This window comes from Chelonoidis abingdonii, chromosome 4 (assembly GCF_003597395.2).
Source record: "Chelonoidis abingdonii isolate Lonesome George chromosome 4, CheloAbing_2.0, whole genome shotgun sequence".
NCBI classification, from domain to species: domain Eukaryota; kingdom Metazoa; phylum Chordata; order Testudines; family Testudinidae; genus Chelonoidis; species Chelonoidis abingdonii.
Window position 1 is genome coordinate 82,687,033 of NC_133772.1, and position 18,841 is coordinate 82,705,873.

An 18,841-nucleotide genomic window follows, 5' to 3' on the forward strand; every position below is an offset into this window, starting at 1 on the left:
GATATGCTATAAGAAGAGATGCTGCCTGGGGAGGCAGAAGAGGGAAAGTATCTGTGAGAGAATAGAGTTAGGCTGGTTCTGTTTCCGTTATTTTGTTTGTACATAAAGTAGGTTGTTCTTAATGCATGATGATAAAGATTTTCTCCCTCTCACAAGAAATCCTTAGTGATTATTGTGCTGTCACCCCACCAGTTTACAGCCTCCTCATCTAAGAGGACTTCAGTACAGAGCTATAAAAAGCCCCCAGACATAAATAAGAACTGCTGCTGTCCCTTTAATCAAAACAAACTAAAGGAAGTAGGAAGAAGCTCTTGGAGGGCAATCTGCTTAGATGAGTAAAGGCTAAATGTGGAATAATCCTTGAGGCCTCTTATTTAGCCTGTTGTGCTTCACCAAAGAGTAAACATAACTCCCTCTCTAATCAGTAATCCTTGTTCAAAGCTGTAATATATGAGTTGGTCGGTCACCCTGTGTGTACAACATGGATTTTCTCATCTAGCAGCGGCAGTTGTTCTGGTTTGTTTTACCAAAGGGGCGGGAGATACAAAAGTTCTTTCTGAAGAAAGTAGATAACTAATGAGAAATGCAAATCTTATATTTTGGGGGAGATGCAACTTAATAGTGATGCAATAAACAGTGGACAACCCATACTTCCAGTCCTCTGCACATTGGGGTGGAAAGCAGGGAACTGCCCCTTCTGGAAAAATCTGTTTCTGCAGGTCCCACTTTGAGAGATGTTTCCAAGAGTTATTATTTATACTACCACAGGGCCTAAGAGCCCTAGTTATGGACAAAGACCCCATTGTGCTACGTGCAGTACAAACTCAGCAACAAAAAGATGGTCCCAATGACAACTGCAGCCAGGGGAAGCTCTGGTGACATGGCTCTGCTGGAGCTGTACTGCTAAGCAGAGGAGGCAGGATCCAGGGTCTTGGAGCTGGTATGCTGGCATAGAGCCTCCCTGCGCATTACTGGCCTCCTGTGGAGGTGTGCAGGACTGGGAATAGATTAGCATCTCATTTGGGGAAGATGGCTGTTGGGAGAATACAGTTCTTCCCTCATGGAACAAAGTGGATTCCTTCGTGGAATTTTTCATTCTCATAGGTAACCTTTGGTGGGTTTTATCTCAGGAAACCTTGATCTGGCTTGTAATAATTTCCCAGGCCAGGAGAATGTATTTTCTCCTCCATAAGAATGTGCTAGGTATCGGTCAAATAGACATCTACAAAGAACTAGACTATTTCTAGACAGCAAGAATAAACTGGAGAATGATCCATCCTGTGAATTTTGGTCTGCCTACACTAGGTCTGTTTCTGCATTGACATGAATACATTGAATAGCACTGGCTCGTGCAAGGTCAATGGGAGTACTCTCACGAACAAGTGCTACGCAGCAGGAGTCAGAGCTGCAGAGCTGGGTACTTAGATAAGTTCTGTGGTAGGGTCTGTGTGTCTTCTGAGCATGTGCTTAAATGTTCTCCTCCCACACTGTATAAATCTAAAGAAATAATGAATAATTAGAAGATAATCTTGAGAGAGATAATGAATAGGGAGTCTGAGATTTACTCTTGTTTTTTAAAAGCAGCAGAGAATCCTGTGGCACCTTATAGACTAACAGATGTTTTGGAGCGTGAGCTTTCGTGGGTGAATACCCACTTCGTCAGACACAGGTAGTGGAAATTTCCAGGGGCAGGTATATATATGCTAGCAAGCAAGCTAGAGATAACGAGGTTAGTTCAGTCAGGGAGGCGTGAGGCCCTGTTCTTAGCAGTCAGAGTGTGGAAAACCAAGGGAGGAGAAACTGGGTTCTGTAATTGGCAAGCCATTCACAGGTCTTTGTTCTAGTCCAGAGCTGATGGTGTCAAATATTTGCACAATGAACCTGAACGCTCCAGCAGTTTCTCTTTGAAGGTCTGGTCCTGAAGTTTTTTTGCTGCAGGATGGCACCGTTAAGGTCTGCCTATAGTGTGGCCAGGGAGGGTTGAAGTTGCTCTCCTAACAGTTTTTTGTTATATGCCATTCCGATATCTGACTTTGGTGTCCATTTATCCTTTTCCGTTATCGACTGTCCAGTTTTGCCGATGTTAATAGCAGCAGGGCATTGCTGGCATTATGATGGCGTATATACAGTGCTGGACGTGCAGGTGAATGAACCGTGATTGTAGGGATCTAGGTTAGGTCCAATATGATGGTGTCGCTGTCGTAGATATTGGCAGATTTGGCATCAGGTTGTTTGCATGGATTGGGTCCTGAGCTAAGTTACCGTATGGTTACGGGTTGCAGTTGCTTGGTGAGGATACGTATCAGCGGTTGGCAGGTTGTCTTGATGGCAAGGATTTGGGCTGCCACCCAAGACCCGTGAAAGTGTGGATTTCACTGTCCAGGATGGGTTGTTTACGTCCTGATGATGCTTTGGAGGTTTAGCTGGAGGTTGCTATGTGCAGGCCAGTTGGAGTCCGGTTGGTTTAACTTTCAAGTTTGACTTGAAACCAACAGGACTCCCACTTCGGCCCACAACAACCCCCGAGCTAACAACCCTCCACGCATCATCGGATCTACACCATCCTGGACAATGATCCCAACACTTTCACGGGTCTGGGTGGCAGGCCAATCCTGCCCACAGACAACTGCAACTGGAACATCCTCACCGAGCAACTGCACACCGTACCATAGTAACTCTAGCTCAGGAACCAATCCATGCAACAAACCTTTGATTGCCACCTCTGCCCACATATCTACACCAGCGACACCAATCATCGGACCAACAGATCAGCCATTACACACTGGTCATTCACCTGCCGTCCACCAATGTAATATACGCCATCAGTCATGCAGCGATGCCCCTCTGCTATGTACATCGGCAAAACTGGACAGTCACTACGGAAAGGATAAATGGACACAAATCAAGATATCAGGTAATGGCAATATGACAAAAACCTGTAGGAGACACCTCAACCTCCTGCCCACACTATAGCAGACCTTAAGGTGCCATCCTGCAGCAGAAAAAACTTCAGGACAGACTTCAAAGAGGAAACTGCTGTTGGTTATTATTTGCAAATTTGACACCATCAGCTCTGGACTAAACAAAGACGTGAATGGCTTGCCAATTACAGAACCATGTTTTCTCCTCCCTTGTTTTCACACCTCTTACTGCTAGAACAGGCCTCCACCCTCCCTGACTGAACTAACCTCGTTATCTCTAGCTTGCTTGCTAGCATATATATACCTGCCCCTGGAAATTTCCACTACCTGTGTCTGACGAAGTGGGTATTCACCCACGAAAGCTCACACTCCAAAACGTCTGTTAGTCTATAAGGTGCCACAGGATTCTCTGCTGCTTTTACAGATCCAGACTAACACAGCTACCCCTCTGATTCTTGTTTTTTAATTGGCTGAATAATCTGAAACTTTCTGCTACTGCATAAAATTGTTTGCTGAAGATACACGTGGCAGGCTGCCTTGGGTTACTGAGAGAAACTGTTGTGCTGATTCCTTTCCAGGAATTTGCTGAATGGATACTGTCCTTTACATAGCAGGAGCCCAGCAAAGTCATCCAAATGATGAGGGATTTACACTGACAAAAGCTGATAAGTATTCTATCCTCCACCATTCAAATCAGGCTAATTTCCCACTGGTTTGCCCTTGAGCATGCTACTTAGTATTAAATTCTTGATGGTAATTGATCTGCTTGATATTAGAACACTGCTCCTATAAAATCTCATTTGTTGTTGCTGTTATACTTTGTTTCTTTGTGACAATCTTCCTCTGGAGCCTCAGTTTAGTAGAAGCTCCTTGAATTAGTGCAGTGAGACTTGACGTTCATGCAAATAACTCTGGGCTTTATTATCACTGTTTTATTATTTGTAATCCAATAATAGCACCAGAAGGCTTCTTGTGCCAGGCACTGTATATGTACATAGTGACAGAGAGTCCCTGCCTTGAAGAGTTCACAGTCTAATAGGACAAGACAGGAAAAAAGATGGAAAGGGAAACATAGACACAGAGAGATTAAGCTACTTGGTCAAGGTCACACAGAAGAGGCACAGCTGATACTAGAACAGGAACAGGCAAACTTTTTGGCCGGAGGGCCCCATCGGGGTATGGAAATTGCATGGTGGGCCATGAATCCTCACAAAATTGGGCGTAGGGTTGCAGGAGGGGGTGAGGGATCTGGCCACGCCTCCTACGTAGGAGCCAGAGTGGGGTCATGTTCGCTGCAGGGCAAGCCCCCGACCTCATCCCCGGCTGGAGTGCGGCAACGCCCCGACTTTGCTCCCCAGCGGGAGCTGAGGGCCAGATTAAATGGTCTGATGGGTCAGATGTGGCCCACAGGGTGTAGAATGACCAGATAACAAACATGAAATATTGGGACGCGGGGTGGGGAAGCAAAAAAAAAAAAAAAAGCCGGAGCAGTGGCACAGCCCCATCTCTACCCAAATCTCGGCTCCGACCCCCGATACACCCCCAGCTCCCTCATCCCCTCGCTCCTGGGCCCAGCCTGGACTCCAAACTGTGCAGCCGAGTTGCGCTCCGGGCCCCTCCTGCAGCTCCCGGCCCAGCCACTCCCGGCCTTCGTTGCATCGGCCCCACAGCAGAGGCTCCACTCCGGACACTCGCCCCGGACAGCCCCGCTCCAGCTGCGGGGAGCTTGGGGACCCCCCCCCCCCGGGCAGGGGGCGAACCAGGCAGCCAGGCCTGGCCCCTCCCAGCAGGAGCGTGTCCACCCCACGCGTAACTCCACTTCCCGCCCGGGCCCTGCCTGCTCCGCACTGTCCCTGGCCCCACCGCGCTGCCCCGCGGGCTACGTTCCCGGCCCCGGCCATAGCCCGCGTACAAACCCGAGAGAGAGAAGGAACGCCGCATGCTTGGGGAAGAGGCGGGGCTAGGGTGGGGAGTTGGGGAGGGATCCAATGGGGCAGTGAGGGGCGGGGCTGGGGGCAAAGGCGGGGCTGAGGGCGGGTCCAGGGCGGGGATTTGGGGAGGGATCCAATGGGGGCAGGAGGAGGCGGAGCTGGGGGCGGAGGGGGGCAAGAGTCCCTCCCGGCTCTGCCTGTGCACGGGAGCCGAGGGCGAAATAGCTTGTTTGTCCAGTGTCCCGACCGAACATTCGTCCGGACGCAGGACAAACAAGCAAATATTGGCACAGTCTCGATAAAATCGGGACGTCTGGTCACCCTAAAGGGGTGTAGTTTGCTCACCCCTGTATTAGCACCTAGGTGTCCTGACTCTCAGACTGGGCCCCTATTCAAATGTGTGAAATCCCTGGAAAAGGTTAGTGAGTCACTTCTAGGCTTGGTTGAAAGGGCATTTGAAACCTTTGTTGACCACTGCAAATATGTGGATGTTTAACACTTCTTACTCCCTTTTTTTGTTTAATAATTATCTTTTGAAGAGGTAACATCAACTATGCAGTAGTGTGTAGGGAAGAAGGAAGACATACAGTTACACGCCAGTGTTTGAAAGCTGTAAATAGGCATGTCTGAGAAGTAAATAGGGGCATGCCTCTTGATCCACTTGCTTGGATCTCCTTAACAAAATAGTTCATTCTTTAATACAGGAAGAAAAGTGCAAAGTGCCACCCAGCTGTCAAAACAGCCAAGCTCACTCTAGTAACATTGCTTCAATAACACATCCTTACATTCTCCAAATAACATCCACATAGACTAGAGGTGGCCAAACCATGGCCGAGCCGCATGTGGCTCTTTGATAGTTAAAGCATGGCTCACGAAGCCCCCATGCCTCTCCTCATTCTCCGCTTATCAGACTGGAGGAAGGGGGGAGATTGGGGCTTCTGCCCTGTAGCTCAGCAGTGGGGATACGGGCTTCTGCCAGAGACAACTGGTGCCTGCTGAGAGTGGGGAGGCACAATTTAAAGGTCTGGACACCCCCCGCCCAACAGCTTAAGTCATGCCTCTTCCCCCGCCTCCCCACTCTTAGCAGCCGCTCCCTGCAGCTCCCAGGTGTTAGCTCCCAGTGAAAAGGCAGCACCAAACAGCTGGAGCTGCAGGGAGAGTCCACTGCTTCAGCTCCATGGGGAGAGAGAGCAGCAAAAGCAGTGGGCTCTCCCTGCAGCTCCCAGCTTGCTGGCTCCAGCAGCTGCCTTGCAGGGAAGGGCCCCGGCAGCTGCACCATGTGACCTAGCGGGGCCAGCAAACCCTGCAAAACTCTGGGGGACATGTGACCCTCATACACATCACCACTGGCTCTTCTGCCCAGTGGGAAGGGGGGTATCGGAGCTTCAGCCTTGTGGAAAGCGCCTGCCACAGCTTGCAGCTTCAGTTCTATGGGAGATGCCTGCCAGGGCTTGGGACTTCAGCAGGAATGAGGCTGAAGCCCTGAGCCCCAACAGGTGCTTCCCACAGGGCTGAAGCTCCAATACCCCCCTTCCCACTGGGCAGAAGCCCCGAGCCATGGCAAGTGCCTCCTGCAGGGCTGAAGCCTCAAGACCCCTGGCAGGTGCTTCCCATGGGGCTGAAGCCTCAAGATCCCCCTCCCTGCAGGGCTGAAGCCATGACCCTGGCAGGTACCTCTCATGGGGCTGAAGCCCTGAGTCCCTGCAGGGCAGAAGCCTCTAGCCCTGCCACCCTGTTGCGGAACTGAAGCCCTGAGCCTCCGACCAGCAGATGCGCCTCCTATGGGGCTGAAGCCCTGAGCCCATCCATCCCCAGCAGGGCTAACGCCTTGAGCCCCAGGATGCACACCCTGGCTCTTGAACCTCTGAAGATTATATGTGGCTCAGAGGGTCAGTAAGTTTGGCCACCCCTGAGGTAGACAAACACATGATCTGGTACTCAAGGAGACACTCCTGGCCAAAAGCAGGCTAGATTTGGCAAACTGTAGAATGAATATAAAACAGAAATGGCAAACCTTTCACCATTTGACAGCCAGGCACCTCTAGCCTATTGGACTATAGCAGCTCTCACTGACTCATGGGCATATCAGAATTTACTATTCCTTTTGGCTGCTGGATTAAATTATTGTGCATGCCATATTATGTGTGGAGCTGGCACTGCCTATTATTACAGTTGCCCAACACTTCCCATTATAAGACCCTGTTTTCAGTTGCTTATAATTTTGCTGAAATTTGGGCTAAAATATTCCATTCCAGCTAAATTATAAGCCGATCTAGTGAGTGTAATCATGTCTCCCTTTAATCACTGGTCCTAGCAACTACACAACCTACTATTGCTACCTCTCTTTGAATAGTGGGGGTGCTGAAAGCCAGCCCTCTTACTCCTGTCTCCCCCCCTACTCCCCGGAGCTGGCAGCCACAACCTGGGGGTGGGGACCCAGGGCACCAGGGGCCAGCAGTGGAGCCCCATCTAAAAGCTGAGGGTGCTGCAGGACGCCCTGCACCCCCATGTCTATGCTCGTAAGTAAAGGAGTTCTCTTTTAGCTTTAGCTAAAGGGATCTGTGCTTTTGTTGTTGAAGGCCTGAGGTTCCATGCCTACTGATGACTATGTTGTCTGTATGTGAACTTAGTTTGTTTTGCACACCCATATTTTGAGGGCCAGAATAAGGGCCCTAACTGCTGGAGGTATATGATTATGTTAGAATCTTAAGAAAAACTTGAAAATCTGACCCAAATGTAACCAACACATTGATATCTGTCTGATGCTGCAGATGGCCTGGAATAGTAGCTCTGAGAGGGATGGACTGCCCTATGCATCTTAATAGGGTGTTCACTGCAAACTCCGCTGCTCTGGGAGAGTTAGGCTAACACTGGTGACTATGTAACAGGAGGAGAAGAATGCTGTAAATCCAGCCTATGCTCCACGCAGATACCCCCAGATACTAGGGTAAGTACTGGGGGATTCACTACTGCTGCGGCTGTCCTGCCTTTCTGGAGGAAGAGAGAGAACCCTGCTTTTCCTGAGATGAGGGGGAAACTTGCATCTGGAGAAGACAAGGAGACCTGTGCTACTGCCACTCTGGGAGAAGTGGGGAGGCCCTGTTACTTCCATGACTAGTGAACAATGGGGCTGTGATATGGTGTCCCAAATTGCCTTAATCTGGCCCTGGGTACCTCTGTACCTTGCCTGCTCCAATATGCACATAGCTTTCCCTCCCTTGTCCAATGCTTTTCTTTTCAAGTCCGTCTTAAAGTCCATTTTTGATTGCAGACTCTTTTCCTACACTAGGTGGCACTCTTTCTCCATTTCATCTCTGTATATTTGACATACTGCTTGCTCTTTTACCAATTTCTTAAATCCTCTGTGGTATTTCTCATTTAAGACAGCTTCTTTCTTTCTTAGTGTGAACTCCCTGTTTCATTAACTCTTTTTGATTGTATATTTGTTAGATTTCTCATGGCTAAGGGTTACATTTTAGTCACGGGTATTTTTAATAAGTCATGGACTGGTCATGGGCAGTAAACAAAAATTCAGGGCCCATGACCTGTACTATACCCCTGATTAAATCTTGGAAATGGGGCTGCGGATGCTAGGGGGGCAACCTGAGGGAGTGCCATGGGTGCTGGGGGAAGGCGGGTGTTGGGAGGGGGGCAGTCCAGGGGGCACCACAGGAACTTGGATGTGAGCAATCTGGAACCTCCGCTGGTGCTGGGAGGGGGGGAATTGGTGGAGCTCGCAGGCTCCCTACTCAGCTTCTTGGAAGCGGTGAAGCGGTGACACGTCTCCCTCTGCCCAAAGTTCCTAGCTACGAGTGCTGGCAGCTCCACAGCTCCCGTTGGCCGGTATCTGTGGCCAATGGGAGCTGTGGGGGCAATGCCTGCAGATGGAGGCAGTGCACAGAGCTAGGAACTGAGAGAGGGAGGGACGCGTTGCCACTTTCGGGGAGCCCCGCCAAGGTAAGCGCTGCCCAGAGCCCTCACGCTTTCTTGTGCCCCAGCCCTAAGTCCCCTCCCACACCCAAACTCCTCCTGCTAGTTTTAGGTGGGGGCAGTGCCTGAGACTGCCCCAGCAGTGGCCAGTACAACTGGCCCAGGGGCTGCCTAAGCTGCTTGGGCAGCCCCGGACCCAGCCGCACCGGCTGCTGCAGAAGTCAGGGAGGTCAGTCTATCAGCCTTACTCATGGCCTCTTGCTATGTCATATCTTTCACTATGTTTTTGACTTGCTGTCATAGGCGGCAGGTTATATACATTTGCGGTGCTCGGGCTCCAGGAATATTCAGGGCCGGGTGCCCTGCTCCAGCAATATTTGGAGCCCTGCCTGGATTGGGCCCCGGCCCCTGTGGGCCTCCCAGGCCATGTCCCTGCCTGGAGCAGGTCCCAGCCCCCGCCTGCCACCCCTCCCCTTGCGTGTCCCCCTCTGCCGCGCCGCATCCTGACAAAAAGCAGCGCGCGCCTCTCTCCTGCCTGCTCATGCTGCCAGAGTAGACCCTGCCTGACAAAAAGCAGCGTGCGCCTCTCCCCTGCCTGCTTGTGCTGTTGGAGCAGAGTGATTCCCGGCAGAACTGCTGTCTGTTGCCCCAGGGTCCTAGTGCCTGCCCTCCACTAATGGTAAGGCAGGCTGCCCTTACTCTGCCCTAGCCCTCAGCCTCTCCAACGCCCCAAACCTCATCCCCAGCCAGAGCCCTCATCCCCCTGCACCCTGATCCTCAGCCCCAGCCAGAGCCCTCATCCCCCCGCACCCTATTCCTCAGCCCCAGCCCTGAGTGTCCCCGCATCATGAACCCCTCATCCCCTGCACTCTGATCCTCTGCCCCAGCCCTGAGCCCCCCTGCAGCATGAACCCCTCATCCTCACCTCACACCCCAACCCTCTGCCCTAGCCCTGAGCCCCCTCCTGCATCATGAACCCCTCAGCACCAGCCAGAGCCCTCATCCCCCTGAGCCCCCTCCTGCATCATGAATCCCTCATCCTCAGCCCCACAGCCCTCACCCCTGCGCTCCCTCCTATCCGAACTCCCTCCCAGAGGGTGCACCCCCTTTCCACACACCCCTTCCCACCCCCAAACTCCCTCCCAGAGCCTGCACCCCTCACCCCTTCCTATGCCCCCACCCCCAGTCCAGAGCCTGCGCCCAAACTCCATCCCAAAGCCTGCACCCCTCACCCCCTCCTGCACACCCACCCTGTCCCAGCCCGGAGCCTGCACCCAGCACCCAAACTCCATCCCAAAGCCTGCACCCTGAACCCCTCCTGCATCCTAATCCCCAGTCCAGGATCTGCACCCCAGACCTCCCCCTCCCAGAGCCTTAGGCAGGTGGGGGCAGAGTTGGGGGGTGGGTTCTGGGCACCACCAAGATTTCTACAAACTTGCCACCCATGCTTGCTGCAGATGTGGATTAGGGGTTTGTGGGGGTCTGGGCCAGAGCAAGTGGGGCCCTTCCCCACCCCTTCTGCCTGCAGTCCCTCACCCCATCCTCCCTCTCTCCTGGTGCTCCTGGCGGGGAAATGAGTTGAGGCAGGGGGGCTTGCCCCACCCCCGGCCTGGCACTCCTGTCAGGGAGCGGGGTCAATGTGCGGGGGTTTCCCTCGTCCACCTGGTGCTCTTGCCGGGAAACAGGGTAGGGTTGCTGGGGCTTTCCCCGCTCCCCGGCAGGAGGACTGGGCGGGTGGACAGGGGCCAAGCCCCTGTGCTCCAACCCCGCTCTCCGGCAGGAGCACCAGGAAGGTGGGCGGAGCAGGGGCGCTCATTTTCTGGGGCCCCCCAATTGGCTGGGGCCCCGGGGCACAGGCCCTGTTGGCCTAGTGGCTAATCCACCATGACTTGCTGGTTTTATAAAATATTTAACTTGATCTTGTATTTTTTTTTCAATTCCCCCTATATTTTTTTTATTGCACTATACACACATATACATACAGCTCATGGCATAGGTCTTCCTCAATATATTTTGCAAATGATGTAAACATATTTTTTTCAATCAGCTAGGTTAATTTTTGGGACTAAATATTATGACAATGATTAATACTGTACATAACACAAATACTTTTCACTTTTTAGGTGCCTTCCATCCGAGGATTCCAAATCACATTGCAAACATTAATGAATTAAGCCTCACAAGCTTTCTGTAAAGTAGTTATTCCTATTTTACAGGTGTCACTGAGCAGTTAATGGATTTTCCTTAGGCTGGAGAGGGAGCCTGTGATAGGGCTGGCTGGCCATAGAAATGAAATCTCTTGACCAAGTCCTGAGTTTGAGTCAAAAGATAATCGTTCTCTTATTATTCATCATTACTGAAACCTTATATTTTACACTGGTTTTCATCCTGAATGCTCCCATATGATTTGTAGACTGTACATACAAGGATTGTATGTGCTAACCTACTAATGGAATGCAGGAACTCTAAGGCACGGCATGGCAGCCATTCTTCCCCAGCAGCGATATTCATGTTTTTAAGGGGGAACACAGTAAAGACTAACTTTGGCAACTGAACTGCAAGAAGAACTTAAGTCAACACAACATGATTATCCAAATGGATTTGAACAGGATATTTTCTAGCACTCTACTAGATCTTTTTTCATATTTTTTTCTGAACAGAGGATGCCAGTAATATCAAATTCTGCAGTGGCTTTGTGAAATGGACAAATGAGGACTAATTAGAGACCAACCAAATTATTTTTATTTTTGACCCATGTCTAGCACTGAATCCTGTTCCCAATCATTCAGGATTTTGACCAAATAATCTTGAATTTGATGGAGATTTCCATCAATTATGTTACCAAACTGTTTTTTTATGAGATTAAAATGATGACAAATCACTTGGCTGATTGTGGAGTGAATCTCATTTCTTTTTAAATTTCACAGAGCTGGACCCCTAGAATGGTTAGTGTAATCTGAAGCATAATTTCTCTTTGTTTGCAGTTGTACTTCAATATTATGTAATCAGTTAGAATCTAACCCTCCCTTGGTCCTTGAAGGCAACCTTTGGCTTTGCCTCCATTACTTTAATAATTTCTTTGCGGACATCTCCAGAATTCCCTGAAGGTTGATCTGACAATTTCCTCACAAGTGGATTAATATAAAGCTCTCTCCCCTCATGTTGTAATGAATTTGAATGCTTGTGAAGGGGTTACTCTGCCATTAGGGTCCCTCCTTCTCAAGAAAGGAACATTCTTTTTAGAATTACAATGCAAGAATTTGCTACAGGTGGAGACAGCTACCTGCTAACTCATTTCTACCATGATGATTATTTTATATGCATTTATAATTTGAAATTACACCAGTGGCTCCAGCTTCAGTAAACAATCTTTCAAACTCTAAACACCTCAGTCTCCCCCATCAGAAGATGGAAATAATGCTTACCTACCTTTGTAAAGCAATTTGAGATCCTCCAATTAAAGAGGTATATTAATGCTAAGTAATAGTAATCACCATTTTAAAAGTACCTTCATTTTTCCAGTATATGTGGTTTGAGCTCTGCCTTTGGACTGGTCTCTACAAGGAAAGTGACTTTAGCTGGTCCCTGGACTTCTAACATTCCGAGCTTCGGGCAGCTTCAAACCATCACGTGCTTGTGCATGCACAACCACAGCCAAGAAATTATGGGGGAAGAGCAATTCTCTTATCTTCCATCCCTTGAAAACAAGCCAAGGGGGGCAGCTGCCAGTCTAGAGGCATTGCAGGGAGCAAAACCTTTGCACACCTCATACGCCCACATGAGGACGGGCTGGGGGTCACCGCTCACTATGCGCGCCTCCCCAGAGAACTACAACTCCCAGCATGCCCCGCGCCTCTCAGAGAGCTGCAGATGATTGGTCGGTGGCTCAGACTAACGGACCAATCACTGCCAGGGATGTTGCTCGGCGGCTCCACCTCTTGCTGGGGGAAGTGGGAGACTTTGAAAAAGTTGCCAGGTCAGGGTGCGGGTCGTTGTGGCGGTTGGATGACGGAGCCCCGGGGGAGGGGCTCGGCGGCTCCAGGGCAGGAGGAGGGGGCTGCAGCTAGTAGTCGCCGGGCGGGGCAGGGGGAACCTGGCTCGGCGCGGGAAGGCAGCGGGGCGCCTTGTACCCTGGCAGTGCGTGGGAGGGGCATCCTCGCACTATCCCACTGGGGAAGCGGGGTCGGGGCAGAATGAGGAACGCCCGCCCCGCCCGTTCTGCTGAGGTGTGTATGTGGAACGACTCGCTCATTGCCGCCTTCTAGGCCATGCAAGAAGTGGGGGGTAGGTAGGGAGCATTCACAAAGGAGAGGGAACAGCTGGGGGCATTCACAAAAGAGAGGGAACAGCTGGATGATGTTCCTCATAGAGGCATGTGCAGGATCCGCGCCGTGAACCCAGTCTGCTGTGGCAGCATTAGGACCTGTAATTCACTATCGGTGCAGCCTCGCTGGTGGAAACTGGGATTAAATTGAGGCTATGTACACACTACATCTTACTTTAGTATGAGTTATGTCACTCAGGGGTGTGAATAAGCTACCCCCGAGTGATGTAAATCACATGACCTAAGCGCCAGTGTGTACAGCGCTATGTCTGCAGGAGCGCTTCTCCCACGGATATAGCTCCCACTGCACTCGAGGGCTGGAGTAAATAAGTTGATGGAGAACTTGGCTTTAGAGTATCTGCTGTAACAGTGCTACAGTGGCACGGCTGTGTCGCTTTAAGCTCTGTAGTGTAGTGGTAGCTTCAGGTGTTATTTTTGTACCATAGCATCGTCTGAGTAAGGGGGGAAGTAACACTTGAGTCCTGTCTACAGGTTCTACTGCAGGAACTGCATCAGTGATGAATTATGGGTCCTGTAGATGAAGCCCTAATGTTGCAAGGCAAACTTGGCAATGAATTTTCAGGACATCTGGGCTTTCTGGAACTCCCAATCAATTCAGTGGTTTGAGTATTAGCGTGCTAAACCCAGGTTTGCGAGTTCAGTCCTTGAGGGGGCCATTTAGAGATCTGGGGCAAAAATCTGTTTTGGGATTAGTCCTGCTCTGACCAGGAGGTTGGACTAGATGACCTCCTGAGGTCCCTTCCAACCCTGTTCTACGATTCTATTTTCCTTCCTCCTTGTCTCCCTGCTAATCTGTTTCATTCTTTTTTCTTCCAGTCTGCTTTGGAAGTAGCTCTTGTCCCTTTGCCTGGTGCCATGTCATGTGCCAAGGGTTATAGGTGTTATTCCTGTGTCTAATTGTTTTCTTCTCTTCCTGAAACAAAGCAGAGTAACAGAAGATCTGATCAGACATATGGGATTGGGATAGCAGTATGTGAGATACATGAGAGCCAGTTGGTACTCTAGAGCTATGGGCTGAGTGTGTGGGTGTTATGTTAAAATGAAAAATTATTTACTAATTTTGATTCTTGACTGTCCTTTTAACATCCTGCAAATCCTATTCTACAACCAACCTTCTCTTCTCGGTCTCCAGGACACTCACTGCTTTCTGTGTAGGACACTGAACATGTAAAGATTTATATATCTCCTCTGTGGCTGCAGGAGGAATTTAGCACTTCAATAACATTTTGAGGCAGCCAAATGACAAAGATTTATGTTGTGAGCTCTGAGACTCTATAGTGAGATACACAACAATGAACTCCACTGATAATTTCTGCCCTGCATGAGTATTCACACAACACTAACATAACCCCGAGGCTTGATCCACCATGCACCAAGATCAGTGTGATACCTGAGAGACATTCAGAAGAGCCAATCTCTTTGAAGTCCTCGTACGAACCCGTAGGGAATATCCCCAGGATATTATGTGTGAAAGAACAAAATGATTGAATATATGTGTAGATAGGAAGACAAATATGTATATAGATGGTTTAGATCAGTGGTCCCCAACCCCGCCAGATGAAGGACCACTGTGGCGGTGGCATTAAGGCAGCACTTCGGTGGTGATGCGTCTCTATGACGCCGCTTGTTGTCGACAAGTGACATCATCAAACAGTGTCGCCGTCGAAATTCGGGAGCGACGCCTCTCGATGACGTCACTTGTCGACGGCAAGCAGTGTCGTTGAGAGGTGTCCCTGCTGGGCGGCACCACATTGGGGACCCCTCTTTAGATGATCTGTTACATCTGCTTTTCAGTTGCCAGGCATACTGGTATCTTTTATGCCTTGGTTGAGAGATTAGAACATGAAAAATGGCACAGTTGTAATATCCCAGCTAATTACTAGATTTAAAGGCTGGGTATTGTTATCTTTAAGTCTGAGGTGTATAACACAGGCCATAGGACTTCCTTGAATTCTTTCTTTGAGTCCAATAGCTATGGCTGAACTAGATCATATCTTTTAGAAAAACTACTGATCTGGATTTAAAAATTGCAAGCAATAAAGAATCCTACACAACCCCTGGAAAGATGTTCTAATGGTTAATTACCTTCACTGTTAAAAACATGCACCCTATTTCTAGCCTGAATTTGTCTAGTTTCGACTTTCAGCTATTGGATTGTGCTATACCTTTGCCTGCAAGATTGAAGAGCCCTCTATTATCAAATTTCTGTTCCCAATTTAGGTACACACAGACTCTGATCAAGTCACCCCTTAACTTTCTCTTAGGTAAGCTAAATAGATCAAGCTCCTTAAATCTCTCACTGAGGCATGTTTTCCAATCCTTTAGTTGTTCTCATGTCCCTTTTCTGAACTCTCTAATTTCTCAGCAATCTTGAATTGTGGACACACTATTCCAGTAGCGGTTGCACCAGTGCCAGATACTCTCTGCTTCTACTTGATAGTATCCTACTTATACATCCAAGGATTGCATTAGTCCTTTTAGTCACAGCCTTGCAGTGGGAACTCATGTTCAGATGATTATTTTCTATGACCCCCAAAATCTCAGTCACTGCTTCCCAGAATAGAGGCCCTAATCCTGTATGTATGACCTACTATCTTTGTACCTAGGTGCATGGCCTTGCATTTGGCTAATCATGGGTAATTGTTACTTAACAGGAGTTTCTCTGTGACCACTTACACATTCCAATAGTACAAAGATTTGCAATGTGTGATATGTTTCCATTCTTTAGAGTAGAGAGAGTGTGTTTGTGTTTTTGTGCTGGTATTGTTTGTGTTGGTATTGCAAACAGCTTTTCTAGATTTGTTTTGCTGTACTGATTGTTTTTTCTGTTCACCAGATGTGGGAACATGGCCACTAAGAAATTAAGAAGAGCAGGGTTATCTCAGGAACTTTGTGACAGACTAAGTCGGCATCAGATCATTACCTGTCGGGTGAGACTTTCGCTTAATAGATGTAGAGATTTATTTTATGTTGGGTTATGTGGCTCTTTGACACATGTATGGCCTGCTGCCTTGTAAAGGTGTAGTCTTGAATGTGTGCAGAAATATAACTTCCCAACAGCTTCATACTTTACATTTATATAGAGCCTTTCATCCCAAAGATCCTAAAGTAATGTAGAGATAATTTCTGTCACCAGTGAAATTCAGCTGCCATTTGGGTGGAGCAAGACTACTGTTTAACCAAATACAGCAGCATAATACAATTGGAAGTGAAGATGGTCATATTAAACTGAAACTAGTAGTGGTGTTTTCTCATTCTCTTCTCAAACCAGAATTGTTAATCTGGTGTTCTGTGACTTTGTCCAATACATGGTGATTCAGAGCTAGATCCTGCAAATGTCTGTATGAATGTATCCCTAAGCAGAGCCAGGGTCTCTGTGCAGTGGCAGCAGTCCTCTGACATGAATCCAATTGTAGGATCTGGCCCTAAGTCTGATAATTAGAAGATGAGACATCGTTTGAGGTGGTCTGTGATCATTTTTCAGTTAAGGACAGAGGCTTGTGAGGAAGACAATATTGTTGTTTCATCCCACCTCAATATGACAATAATTGAATATTTAATTTCTTCTTGCTCTCCCCACCCCCACCCAGCCCTTTAAAATGTGAGGCAAAATTAATGCCTTGTATAATTCCATTGTCTTGAGTGGAATTGCACCATGGGGGAATTTGGAATATGAATTGATTGTTTATAAATATATTAAATGAATGTAATCTCTTTTTCCCCCTTCAATCCCCAGATTGAACTCTGTTCCTCTTAATCATCTTTCAGGACTTTCTGTGTCTTTCACTGTTGGAGCTAATGAAAGTGACCGGACAAAGTTATTGGAATGTACAGAAGCTTCTTTGCAAAGTCAGCTTAGCTTGTGCTCCGAAAATGCAGACTGTAAGTATCCTTGTGGTGATCCTGTTATGAAATCTGACTAAAGTCACTTTTCTTTTTACCTAGCAAGGGTATAGTGTAGTATAGGTTTGTTACAAATAAAATGAGATGGCATGCCATCCAAGATGTAAACAGTGGAATTCCATTATAAGGATCAAGTCAGGCTATGCCTGTGTTCATTACTAAATTCATATCCAAAAGACAATGAATTTCTCAGTTCAGATGTGTATAAAAAGAAAATCTCTTTCTCGTCAGAATACAGTGAGTTCAGCTATGTGTTTTATGCTTAAGCAGGTTGCTCGGATTATTACAATAGGATATAAGTAGCACTCCTACAAGTGACGTATGTATGCTGAGAGCCACTCAAGAAGATAAGAAATTCTTTTGAGAATATCAAAGAAATTGCTTCCAATCTGAGCCTTACAACTGAAAGTGCCGTTGATTAGTGTAGGTGAAGGGTAGGAACATCTGTGCCCATAGACACTGGTTTTTAGAAAGTAAGTTAGTGCCAAAGAGAAGAGTGACCATTAAAGCTACATTCTGCTCATTTTGAAGAATCTCATATTTTTTCATCATAGGCAAATGGGAATGTGGAGTGGCATGAAAGTGATGCATCTGGTCTTAGAGTTGGTGGGAGTGGAGGGAAGAGTTGCACTGCTGACGACAGGATTCTTTTGTCTACTCTAAGAGAACAAGTCTGAATTAGACTGTTGTTGTGTCCTCCGAGCAATAAAGAAAAGATGCTAATGATAGTTGCCTGCTTGTGGCAGGAATGGGAGATGGGACAGAGAAAACTGGGTGTCAAGACAGTGCAGGTCCAGGTAACTTTCACTGCAGTTTAAGAGTTGGCCAAGGAGCTCTCCAGATAATAGATGTGAATTTTTAATAAATCTTGGGTAATAAATCTTGGGCAACTGGGGAAGTTCCAGAGGACTGGAAGAAAGCCAGTGTAGTGCCAGTATTCAAAAGTTAAATGGGCTGACCTGGCTAACCTGACCTTGATCCTAGGAAAAAATAATGCAGTGGCTGATATGGGACTCTATCAGCAAAGGAAGGAAATATAATTAATGCCAATCTGCATGTATTTTTGAAAAACAGGTCTTGTCAAATGAACATGAAATCGTTCTTTATCAACCATACTTGCAACCTTGTGAAAGGTAACTACTAATATGAATTTCGTGTCACATAAAATTCAGATTAAAAAATTAGCACTATGCAAAATCAACATAGCACATATTAAATGAATTTAAACTGGCTAATTAAATCTCAATGAATAACTGATAACTAGGAATCATCAAGTGGTGAAGGTGTTTTTAGTGGGGTCCCATAGGGACTGGTTCTCAGACCATCCTGAATGAATATTTTTATCAGCTAGTCTGGGGTGTATTTTGTCAAACAGTGGTTCTGCAAAGGATTTGGGGTCATGGTGGATAAGCAACTGAACAGGAACTCACAGTGTGATGCTGTGGCTAGCGTGATCCTTGAGTGAAAAAACAGAAATATTGAGTATGGGTAAGAAGGTGATAGTGGTCTGAACATTGTTGTATACCGGAGTGGGCAAACTTTTTGGCCCACGGGCCACATCTGTGTATGAAAATTGTATGGTGGGCCATGAATGCTCATGAAATTAGCGGTTGGGATGCGGCGGGGGGATGAGGGCTCTAGGGTGGGACTGAGGGGTTTGGAGGGTAGGAGGGGGATCAGGACTGGGACAGAGAGTTGGGATATGGGAGGGGGGTCAGGGGTGCAGGCTCCAGGTGATGCTTTCCTCAAGCAGATCCCAGAAGCAGTAGCATGTCATTCCTCTGCCTCCTATGCGGACGCATGGCCAGGCA

At 48.0% G+C, this 18,841-nt stretch overlaps 1 protein-coding gene across 18 annotated transcripts in view; it reads left to right on the forward strand.

Annotated features, from left to right (window-relative positions):
* The window catches only part of RAD51B (RAD51 paralog B), a 689,205-nt gene that overhangs the window by 43,717 nt on the left and 626,647 nt on the right, over positions 1 to 18,841 (forward strand). For 6 of the 18 annotated variants that reach the window (XM_032774767.2, XM_032774764.2, XM_075065389.1 and 3 more), the window contains exons 1-4: positions 12,700 to 12,758; positions 13,944 to 14,149; positions 15,964 to 16,057; positions 16,896 to 17,009. In XM_032774767.2, the coding sequence (XP_032630658.1) occupies positions 15,974 to 16,057; positions 16,896 to 17,009 (198 nt within the window). In that variant the 5' untranslated portion in view covers positions 12,700 to 12,758; positions 13,944 to 14,149; positions 15,964 to 15,973. The other 12 variants (XM_075065388.1, XM_032774777.2, XM_075065386.1 and 9 more) reach the window with 11 other exon arrangements.